The sequence below is a fragment of the Danio aesculapii genome, chromosome 11, assembly GCF_903798145.1.
Source record: "Danio aesculapii chromosome 11, fDanAes4.1, whole genome shotgun sequence".
NCBI lineage: Eukaryota > Metazoa > Chordata > Actinopteri > Cypriniformes > Danionidae > Danio > Danio aesculapii.
Window position 1 is genome coordinate 44,963,146 of NC_079445.1, and position 12,500 is coordinate 44,975,645.

The 12,500-nt window shown below is 32.8% G+C and overlaps 1 protein-coding gene across 1 annotated transcript in view; it reads left to right on the top strand.

Annotated features, from left to right (window-relative positions):
* gli2b (GLI family zinc finger 2b) overlaps positions 1–12,500 on the top strand; it is a 158,236-nt gene that overhangs the window by 16,518 nt on the left and 129,218 nt on the right. The window contains exon 2 of the mRNA XM_056467953.1: positions 11,619–11,739. Coding sequence (XP_056323928.1) covers positions 11,625–11,739 — 115 coding nt within the window. The 5' untranslated portion in view covers positions 11,619–11,624. The remainder of the gene's footprint in view (positions 1–11,618; positions 11,740–12,500) is intronic.

Consider the following 12,500-nt stretch of genomic DNA (forward strand, 5'->3'; position numbering starts at 1 on the left):
TCATAAAGGGATGGACATGGTCAGCAACAATACTCAGGTAGGCTGTGGTGTTGATATGATGCTCAATTGGTACTAATGGACCCAAAGTGTGCCAAGAAAATCTCCCCCACACCATTACACCACCACCACCAGCCTGAACCGCTGATACAAGGCAGGACGGATCCATGCTTTCATGTTGTTGATGCCAAATTCTGAGCCGAGCATCCGAATGTGGCAGCAGAAATGGAGACTCATCAGACCAGGCAACGTTTCTCCAATCTTCTATTGTCCAGTTTTGGTGAGCCTGTGTGAATTGTAGCCTCAGTTTCCTGTTCTTAGCTGACAGGAGCGGCACCCGGTGTGGTCTTCTGCTGCTGTAGCCCATCCGCCTCAAGGTTGGACGTGTTGTGTGTTCAGAGATGCTCTTCTGCAGACCTCGGTTGTAACGAGTGCTTATTTGAGTTACTGTTGCCTTTCTATCAGCTGGAACCAGTCTGGCCATTCTCCTCTGACCTCTGGCATCAACAAGGCATTTGCGCCCACAGAACTGCCGCTCACTGGATATTTCCTCTTATTCAGACCATTCTCTGTAAACCCTAGAGATGGTTGTGCGTGAAAATCTCAATAGATCAGCAGTTTCTGAAATACTCAGAGCAGCCCGTCTGGCACCAACAACCATGCCACGTTCAAAGTCCCTTAAATCCCCTTTCTTCCCCATTCTGATGCTCACTTTGACCTGCAGCAGATCATCTTGACCACGTCTACATGCCTAAATGCATTGAGTTGCCGCCATGTGATTGGCTGATTAGACATTTGCGTTAACAAGCAGTTAGACAGGTGTACCTAACAAAGTGGCCAGTTAGTGTGTGTGTGCGTCCGTGTGTGTGTGTGTGTATTTATTTATGTTTTTACATGTGATTATTATTTTTTTTTCTTGAAATATGAACAAACTACAAAGAGTAATAATAATAATGCGGTACAATCTGCTGCTGTGAGTCTGAAAAGTTCACTAATAAACCCGAGTGTTCACTGTGTGTGTGTGTGATGAAGTTTAGCTGTGTGTGTGTGTGTGTGTGTGTGTGTGTGTGTGTGTGTGTGTGTGTGTGTGTGCTGTTCAGGCTCTCAGCTCTTCAGTGTGTGACCTTTCAGGATTGAGCAGGAGTCATTAGTTTGTCCGACGGCTCGTGCTGTAATTATTCAGAGAGAAGCAGGAGCTCACAGTGAGAAATCCAGAGAGAAACACACACACACACACACACACACACACACACACACACACGCACACACACACACACACACACCACACCTGCAGACACACACATCCATCCCTAAGCTCCTATAACACTCTGTCTGTGTGTGTGTGTGCGTGCGTGCATGCATGTGTGCACGCGCGCATATTTGCCTGTTTGTGTATTTCTGTTTATGTGTCTGTGTGTGTATTTCTGCGTATGTGTGTGTGTGTGTGTGTGTGTGTGTGTGTATGTCTCACCATTTCGCTGTATTTGATGACTGTTTTAAAGTGTGGAGCTGAATGACTGTATCAAGTGTTTTCTGTAGATTTTGTTCTGGTGATGATGATGGTGGTGGTGTGTGTGTGTGTGTGTGTATGTATATGTGTGTGTGTTGCTGAAACACACAGCTGGACATTTATGCTGCATTTTCATACAGGAAATGACCTGCGACACGTTCCCTCACTAGGGGGATTGAGAACAGCTGCCCACCTGTGAATGAGACGTAGCCCTGTGTGTGTGTGTGTGTGTGTGTTAATGTACAGAATGTGTGTGTGTGTGAACCATAATTTGAGCTAAAAATTCTCTTCAATGCGTGTGCAAAAGTGTGTGTGTGTGTGTGTGTGTGTGCGGATAACAATTTGAGTTAAAATCCTCTTTAATGTGTTTGTGTGTGTAAGTGTGTGTGGACCGCAGTTTCAGTTATAAATCCTCCTCTATGCTCTCCTCTTAGCTCAGTTGAAGAGACGGTGTAAATCTCCCAGTTAAAGCATTTATTTTAGTTTTATTATTTTATTTTTGGACTTTTTAAAGTTATTTTTGTGCATTTTTTTATTTTTGAAATTTTTTTGGTTTAGTTTTTTATTTAATAGAATTTAATTTAAATTTTATTTGTGGTTTTTAATTAGTTTTTAAATTTTTTTTATTTAATTTTTTTTTTTTATTAGTTTTTTGTTTTTTTTAGTTTTTTTATATTGATTTAATTTTTGGTTTTTATTTTTGCGCAATTATTTTATTTTATTTTACTTTTGGAATTTCATTTTGTTTAATATATATAAAGTAAATTTTTGTGCTTATTTTATTTTACTTTATTTTATCAAGTACCACATTTTCAGCCTTAAATCCCCTTTAACGCTCTACTTTTTAAATTAATTTATTTATTTTTGCATGATTATTTTATTTTATTAAGGACCACAATTTCAGCTATAAATCCTCTTTAACGCTCTACGTTTTGTGCACAGTTTTTATTTTATTTTATTTTATTTTATTTTATTATTTTATTTTATTTTATTTTATTTTAGGACCACAATTTCAGCTATAAATCCCCTTTAATGCTCTACTTTTATTTATTTATTTATTTATTTATTTTTGCATAATTATTTTATTTAGTTGTTTATCAAGGGCCACAATTTCAGCTATAAATCCCCTTTAATGCTCTACTTTATTTTAATTAATTGTTTTTTTAATTAAAATTTTCTACATTTTATTTTACTTTATTTTTTTTCCGATCAAGCACCACAGCTATAAATCTCACTCAATGCTCTCCTGCAATAAATCAGCTACAGCTCTTGGTTTTGAGGTGTACCGTCTCTTTAAGGATCCTCTCATTGATCTGTAAATGATGTGTTTGTTTGTGTTTTCTGCCGTTTTCTCAGCTGAAGAGTCAGCCTCAATCTCTGGTTGTCAAAGCATTCATTTTATTTATTTTATTTTCATTATTTAATTTGTTTTTGGATTTTATTTTATTTTTTATTTAATACATTTTCTTTTATATTTTTACATTTTTAGAATTTTTTTATTTTCATTTATTTGTGGATATTATTTAGATATTTTTGTGCTTTTACAAATTTATATATATATATATATATATATATATATATATATATATATATATATATATATATATATATATATATAAAATATAATATATTTTAATCTTGTGCAATTTCTTTAAAACTTTGTTCAATTTTATTTTATTAAATCTTTTATCAAGGACCATAGTTTCAGCTATAAATCCTCTTTAATACTCTACATTTATTGTTGCATATTTTTATTTAGGTATATTATGACATAATTTTTTATTTTCTTTATTTTAATTTTGGATTTTATACAGTATTTTGTGCATTTTTATTTTAGTTTGGAATTAGGTTTTTTATTTTATTTTTGAATAAAAAAATTTTGTTCTTTATTTTATTTTATTTTATTTTATTTTTTTAATTTTATTTTTTTTTATTTAATTTAATTTAATTTTATTTTATTTTATCAAGCACCAGAGTTTTACCTATAAATCCTCTTTAATCCTCTACTTTTATTTTTGTGCATTTATTTTATTTTATTTTTGATTTATTTCATTTTATTTTTAACAAGGATATTTTTGTGTAATTATTTATTATTTTACTTTATTATTATTATTATTATTTTTTACCAAGGACTACAATTTCAGCTATGAATCATCTGTAAATGTCTACTTTTATTTTGTGCATTATTAATTTATTTACATTTTATTTATTTATTAATAAAATAATTAAACGGTTTTCTATTTATTTAGAGCCGCAGCTCTTGGTTTTGAGGTGTACCGTCTCTTTAAGGATCCTCTCATTGATCTATAAATGATGTGTTTGTGTTTTCTGCGGCTCAGTTGAAGAGTCAGCCTCAAACTCTGGCTGTTAAAGCAAACGTGTGGTTGATCTGAACACAATGAGCTCTGGAGGATTGAGTGCGTGTTGTTTCTTCTGCAAAGCCTGTATTGTGTTTCATCAATAGCTGTTTGTGTGTGGAAAGACACTGATCGCTCACCAATGGAGATCCGCTTTATTGAGCCTGTTAGAAATGCAAATGACCGATTGTTCATTGGCTGATGCATTAGAATGCCTCATTTGCATATTTAAAGGATTAATTTATCTGGAAACCAGTACACGTGTGTGGAGATGAGTCAAATGGCAGGGAAGATTTTAAAAAAAACATTTAGTTATTATTTATTATTATTGTTACTATTATTATTATTATTATTATTTATTGTTATTATTATTATTATTATTATTATTTATTATTATTATTATTATTTATTGTTATTATTAATATTATTATTATTATTATTATTTATTGTTATTATTAATATTATTATTAATATTATTATTATTATATATTTTTTATATTTAGGTTTTGCTGTGAAGTGTTTTAATTGTTATTTTTTTATTTATTTAGTTTTAATATACAATATTAATATAAAGGGCTCTAGTTTACCGATCTATGCGCAAAGTCTAAAGCTCATGGCGCAAAAGCATTAAGGTCATGTCTTAATCCACTTTTGGTATTTTAAGGATGGTAAAATACACTCTGCGCCACGGTGCATGGTCTAACAGGGTTGAGCTTATTCTCTAAATGAGTTCTGGGTGTGTTTTGAGCATAATGTGCATTAAACCAATCAGAGTTTCGTCTCCCATTCCCTTTAAGAGTCAGTTTCGTTGCTCCATTGTGCATTTGCTATTCACATGGTGGACTTTAAGCGCAAAAACTGAACGCTTCACTAGTGAGAAAACAGTTAAACAGAGCATCTGCAGCGCGAGGATAAAGAACAAGCCTCCTCCATTCAGCCCCATATGGTCCAAAACCTGACAGGTGGACAAATCTAAGCTTGTTTTTAATAAAACAAATATAAATATAAGTATAAAGATAAGTATAAACATATGTATATACCCATGGCGTAGTGGAAAGTGCACCGACACATACATTCCAGTGCTTGCGGCGACCTGGGTTTGATACCCGCCTTGAGGTCCTATGATGATCCTTCCCCTCTCTCTGCTCCCCACACTTTCCTGTCAATTCTCTCTACTGTCCTGTCAAAATAAAGGTGAAAACCCCTAAAAACATTCCTGCTAATTATTTATATTTATGTAGAAAATAATAATTTTTGTAATATTTTAAATCCTTTTCATTTGTAAAGATATTTGTTTATTGCTTTACATCCTGTGTGTATTAAGCAATATGTAAGTCTTTAAGGCTTACAACTATCATGCTCTGTGCTGGACTTTATAGCAGCTTTCAGCTGGCCTATTGCGCAGTCTATTTTAGTTCCTCAAAATATCAACATGCCAACAATGCGCCTTAACACACCTCCTTTCTAGACCAGCACACCCATGATGAGCAAATGGATTTACTATTTAAACAACGTGGTGCAAAACGTGAAATTAACTGTTGCACTGCTCTGAAAATAACAACACAACACATTGCGCCGGCTGTATGATCGGACCCACAATCTTGAAATGTAATGACTTTATTCTGATTTTAATGAGTTTATTCTAAACATGTTATTTTGAGATTTTTCTTCATTCAATTGTTTTTTTTTAACAATAATGACTTTATTCTTAATGTAATTTATTTTATTTTTTTTTTATTTTGTTTTAATGTTCAACTTTTTGTTTTTCTAAAAACAAGAAAAATACTTTATTTTGACTTTTTTCTCAAAATGTGTAGATTTCTTTAAAGGAAAATAACAACTTTAGTCTTAAAATTGAATGAGTTTATTCTCAACATTTTATTTTGACATTCATCTTAAAATTATAAGTTTTTTTTTTGTTTGAAAAATAATGTTATTCTTGAAATTTAAAGCATTTATTCTCCCGGCTGGGTCAGTTGTCGTTTCTGTGTGGAGTTTGCATGTTCTCCCCGTGTTGGCGTGGGTTTCCAAACACATGCACTATAGGGGAATTGATTAACTAAGTTGGCCGTTGTGTATGAGTGTGTGTGTGTGAATAACTGTGTATGGGTGTTTCCCAGTACTGGATTATGGCTGGAAGGGCATCCGCTGCATGAAACATATGCTGGAATAGTTGGTGGTTCATTCCACTGTGACTGAATGTAATGAGATTATTCTAAAACATTTATTTAGACTTAGATTTATTTATGAAACTTTTTTTCTCAAAGAATAATGACTTTATTCTGGAAATTGAATTGAGTTTTTTCAAGAAAAACTACAAATTTATCCTCACAATTTGAGTTTATTCCAAACAAAATATTATTACCACAATATAATCTGATCATGTCTTGATTATTGAATGATTTGATTAGGACAGTAAGGTCTGACTCTGCTTAGACTAAAGTCTCATCACTGAACCTTCAATAATGTCCAGTATAGAATATGTGGTCATGCTGCAGTGGAAACAGAATGAATATTGTGTCTGACTCCATCATGAGCTTGGAGGACTGCATCCATACATCTCTGCAATGACTCAAATCACTGATTAATAAAGTCATCTGGAATGGCAAAGAAAGCCTTCTTGCAGGACTCCCAGAGTTCATCAAGAGTCTTTGTGTTCATCTGCAACGCCTCCTCCTTCATCTTACCCCAGACATGCTCAATAATGTTCAAACTGGTGACTGGGCTGGCCAATCCTGGAGCACCTTGACCTTCTCTGCTTTCAGGAGCCTTGATGTGGAGGCTGAAGTATGAGAAGGAGCGCTATCCTGCTGAAGAATTTGCCCTCTCCTGTGGTTTGTAATGTAATGGGCAGCACAAATGTCTTGATACCTCAGGCTGTTGATGTTGCAGATCTCTCTCACGCCCCCATACTGAATGTAACCCCAAACCATGATTTCTCCTTCACCAAACTTGACTGATTTCTCTGAGAATCTTTGGTTCATGTGGGTTCCAGTAGGTCTTCTGCAGTATTTGTGATGATTGAGATGCAGTTCAACAGATGATCCATGAGAAAAATCTACCTTCTGGCACTTTTCCAAATGATCAACTAGAAGTCGAGTTATTATTATTAGTTGCTCTTACAACTGGGATCACGACAAGACTTTTGTCAGGTAGTGTATTGTAATAAAAACAACAACAAATGAAAATGAACAGATTAAAACATGTTAAACAGGTTATAAAAGAACAAAAAAGAAAGGTAAGACACAATAGTGTGATCTGTGGGCCGTAGCACAGTGCTCATTCAGTAAAGGCACAGCAGAACAGATGTGTGTTCAGTCATGACTTGAATTGTATGTGTGTTCAGCACTTTGTCCATCTCTGCTGTAAATGTGCTGTATAAATAACACTGACTGACTTATGTACTGTACTGTGTGTGTGTGTGTGTGTGTGTAGTGTTGTGCATCTCCTGATGGGCCTGGGGTCAGAGCAGGGTGTGTGTGTGTGTGTGTCTGCGGGCTCTGCGAGGGCCTGTGGTTTCGTGGTTTGCGTTCGCTAGCGTCTCCATCTGTCGCTCTGCTCTCTGACTTCAGTTTATCCTTCATGCAGATCCTGTGGAGAAACACGAGTCGCTCAACTCCACAGGGGCGTCTGACACACACACACACACATACACATACACGCAAGCACACTCATATGCAAGCACACTCAAATGCAAACACATACATGCACGTACACACAAGCACACACATGCATGCACTCACACACACACACACACACACACACACACACACTCACATATATATATATATATATATATATATATATATATACATGCATGCACACTGATACACACACATACATACACACACATACATCCATGCATACACACGTGCATACACATAAATACATCGCACAAACACAAGCACACACATACACACACATGCATGCATGCATACACACACACACACACATGCATACATGCATACATGCACACACACACACACACACTTGCACACACATACATATACACCTACTCACACTCACATGCATGCATATACACACACACACACTCATACACACAAACATGCACACACACACATGCTCATACACATACATACATACACAAATACACACATAGACACACACACGCATACATTCATAAATATATACATACACAATATATACATACATGCATATATATATAAGTAGTATACTTTATATAAAGTTTATAAAGTAAATATGTTTGAAATAACTACAATGTTAAATATAATCATAATAATAATTAAATAATAATAATTAAATAATTATGATGATATCAATAATGATAATAATAATAATAATAATAATAATAAATAATAATTAAATAATAATAATTATAATAGTTAAATAAAAACAATAATAATAATGATGATAATAATAATAATAAATAATACTAATAATTAAAAATAATTAAATAATAGTAATAATAATGATAATAATAATTTATTAAAATAATAAAAGTATAATAAATGAAAATAATAATAAAATAAAAACAATAATAATAATAATGATGATAATAGTTAAAAAATAACAATAATAATTAAATAATAATAATGTAATAATAATAATAATTAAATAATAATACTAAATAATTAAATAACAGTAATAATAATGATAAAAATAATTTATAATAATAAAAGTTCAATAAATAATAATAATAAAATAAAAACAATAATAATAATCATAATAATAATTAAATATTAATAATGGTAATAATAATAATAATAAATAATTAAATAATAGTAATAATAATGATAAAAATAATTTATAAGAATAATAAAAGTACAAATAATAATAATAATAATAATAAAATAATAATAATAATAATAATAATAATAATATTTAAATAATAGTAATGATAATAATAATAATTAATAATTATAATAAGTATATTAATTAAATAATAATAATAATAATAATAATAATAATAATTTAATAATAATAAAATAATAATAATTATAGTGTTCCTTTTAATCTTTCTAAACATTTGAGCATTAATCTCCACTAGCATTATATCCTCCAGCATAATTATAATATTTTTCTATATTTAATATTTTTGATCCGTACAGCAGATGAACAGAGAAAGACTGATGGTGTTTGTCAGCTCGTGATGAACGTAAAGTTGAATGGCGGGTCAGATTGGCGCCTTGTAAAACGTGACCGATCATGACGTCAGCGTGTGTGTGTGTGTGTCAGTGCCAGCGTGGGCATCAGTGTTGGCGAAGGAAAGCGGAAACAGGCGCTGTTGGTCCAGCGAGTCTCCTGTAATCGGCTTATTTTGCCTTAAAAAGCGAGACGCTCCAGTGACTTAACAGATCTGCTCTATCAGCTCCAGATCACTTCATTCATTAGTGCTGCAGATCAGCCTTTACTCTTAGTAGCTGCGGGACGCTGTTGTGTGGCAGTGAGGGAGTTTATTCTCGAAACATGCACGTTTTTTTTCTCAAAACATAGCGACTTTATTCTCAAAATCTCTACTTTTTCAAGAAAAAAACTTGCTGAATTTCAAGCATAAAGTCATTTTGTTTTTGTTTTTTGTTTCAATTCAATTCACCTTAATTTCTCCAACGCTTTTACATGTAGATTGTGTCAAAGCAGCTGAACACAGAAGATCTAGTAGATTGAAACTGTCAGTGCAGTTTTCAGAGTTGAAGTTCAGTTCAATTCAGTTCAGTGGGGTTAAATTTTCGCTGCTGACGAGTCTTTTCTCAAGAGTTTCAAGGAAAAACCCTTTCAATTTCAAAAATAAAGTGATGCTTTGAGGAAAAAAACGTTGACCATTCTCTAAAGGCATAGTTTTTTCTCAACACACAACTTTCTTGAAATTTAACAGGGTTTTTTTTCTCAACCTAACTTTAATCTTAAAATGTAAAGAGCTTTTTCTCAAAACAGGTCGACTTTATTCTTGAAATTTAAAGTTTTTCCTTGAAACATAACAAATTTATTCCTGAAATTGAGCTTTTTTTTATCTCAAAACATGATATTCTTGAAATTTAACAAGTTGTTTTTTTTCCTCAAAGCAGAACTTTATTTTAGAAATGTAAAGTTTTTCCTCAAAATAGAATATCATTCTTAAAGTTTTCCTCAAAGCAGAACTTTATTTTAGAAATGTAAAGTTTTTCCTCAAAATATAACATTATTCTTAAAGTTTTCCTCAAAGCAGAACTTTATTTTAGAAATTTAACATGTTTTTTTCTCTCAAAAATGAATGACTTTATTCTCAAAGAGTATAGTTTTTTTCTTAAAGCACAACTTTCTTGAAATTTAAGTTTTTTTTTCTCAAAACCTAATTTTAATCTTAAAATTAAAAATGTAAAGTTTTTTTCTCAAAACAGGTCGACTTTATTCTTGAAATTTAAAGTTTTTCCTTGAAACATAACAAATTTATTCATGAAATTGAGCTTTTTTTTTCTCAAAACATGATATTCTTGAAATTTAACAAGTTGTTTTTTTCCTCAAAGCAGAACTTTATTTTAGAAATGTAAAGTTTTTCCTCAAAATATAATATCATTCTTAAAGTTTTCCTCAAAGCAGAACTTTATTTTAGAAATGTAAAGTTTTTCCTCAAAATATAATATCATTCTTAAAGTTTTCCTCAAAGCAGAACTTTATTTTTGAAATTGACAATGTTTTTTTTCTCAAAAATGAATGACTTTATTCTCAAAGTGTATAGTTTCTTCTTAAAGCATAATTTTCTTTAAATTTAACAGGTTTTTTATAAAGCATGACTTTATTCTTAAATTTAAAGTGTTTTTCCTTGAAACTTTATTCTTGCAATTCAGCATTTTTTTATTCCTGAAAATAAGAGTTTTTCTCTTGCAACATAACTTTATTCTCAAAATGTAAAGTTTGTTTTCATAGCTTTATCATTGAAATGATTTAATGATTTTTTTTCTCAAAATAAAACAACTTTATTCTCAAAATACAAAGTTTTCTTTTCATTAAACAACTTTTCTTATATTAAAGACTTTTTTTCATGATGTATATCAACTGTGTTCTCTAAATATTCATATTTTTCTTGAAACAGCAACTTTATTCTTTATACATCTTATAGTTCTTATACATTTAACAGGGTTTCTTCTTAAACATGATGACTTCATTCTTTATATTGAACACAGGGCAGCAAGGTGGCTCAGTGGTTAGAGCTGTGGCCTCACAGCAAGAAGGTCACTGGTTCGAGCCTCGGCTGGGTCAGTTGGCGTTTCTGTGTGGAGTTTGCATGTTTTCCCTGTGTTGGTGGGAGCTCCGGTTTCCCCCACAAGTCCAAACACATGCGCTGTAGGGGAATTGACAGTAGGGATAGAAGGGAATTAGCCGTTGTGTGTGTGTGTGTGTGTGTGTGTGCGTGTTTGCGTGTGTGTGTGTGTGTGTATGTGTGTGGGTGTTTCCCACTGAGTTGGTGGTTCATTCCGCTGTGGCGACACCTGATAAATAAGAGGGACTAAACCGAAGACGAATGAATGAATGAATATTTAACACATATTTATTTCTCCAAACAACGACCTTATTCTCGAAATTTAACAGGGTTTCTTCTTGAAACACAATGGTTTATTCTCGAAAATGTAGTTGTACTTTATTTCTACATTTTATTTCTATATATTTGTATGATTCCATTTAATATTGGTGTGATTTTTCTTGAATTGTTTTCTGGGTATTTCAGCTGACGTCTCTCTCTGTGTTCTGTGTGTGTGTGTGTGTGTGTGTGTGTGTGTGTGTGTGTGTGTGTGTTTCAGGTCAGAATGGAGGCCGGTGTTCCTGCTGCCGCAGAGAAGAAGGACTGTAAATCTTCTCCTCTAGAAGGAAACATCTTCAGTGAAATGCCCAAAAAACCTTCTCCATCATCTCTGAGCAGAGGTACAAACCCGTCCGCGTCTTCCCAAAATATCTCCATTTTCCTCACTCTAGGGTTGTTCTTTACAAACAGTGTTCGTTTATTGTTTGAAGACTTGTTTCCAACATCACTGATTCCTGCATATGAGTTACGCTGCATCACACTTTTACAAATAGTAGTTCATCTGCTTAGCCAGAATAGAAGAACACTGGAGTCAAGAGAGTGATTGTATAGCTTTTATATATTAATAATTTTGTATTTCTTAAATCAGATATTAAATTGTGTATATACAGTATGTCACAAAAGTGAGTACACCCCTCACATTTCTGCAAATATTTATTTATATCTTTTCATAGGACAACACTGCAGAAATTACTTTTTGACACAATGAAAAGTAGTCACTGTAAAGTTCATTTAGCAGTGTAAGTTTTTTTGTGCTCTCAAAATAACTAAAAATACAGCCAATAATAGCTGAACCCCTGGCAACAAAAGTGAGTACACCCCTAAGTAAAAATGTGAAATGTCAATATTTTGTGTGGCCACTATCATTTTCTAGCATGGTTTTAATTCTCTTGGGCATGGAGTTGACCAGAGCTTCACAGGTTGCCACTGGAATTCTCTTGCACTCCTCCATAACAATATCATGGAGGTGGTGGACAATTGACACCTTGTGCTTCTCCAGCTTCCTTTTCAGCATGTCCCAGAGGTGTTCTATGGGGTTTAGGTCTGGAGACATGCTTGGCCAGTCCGTCACCTTTACCCTCAGCCTCTTTAACAAGCCAGT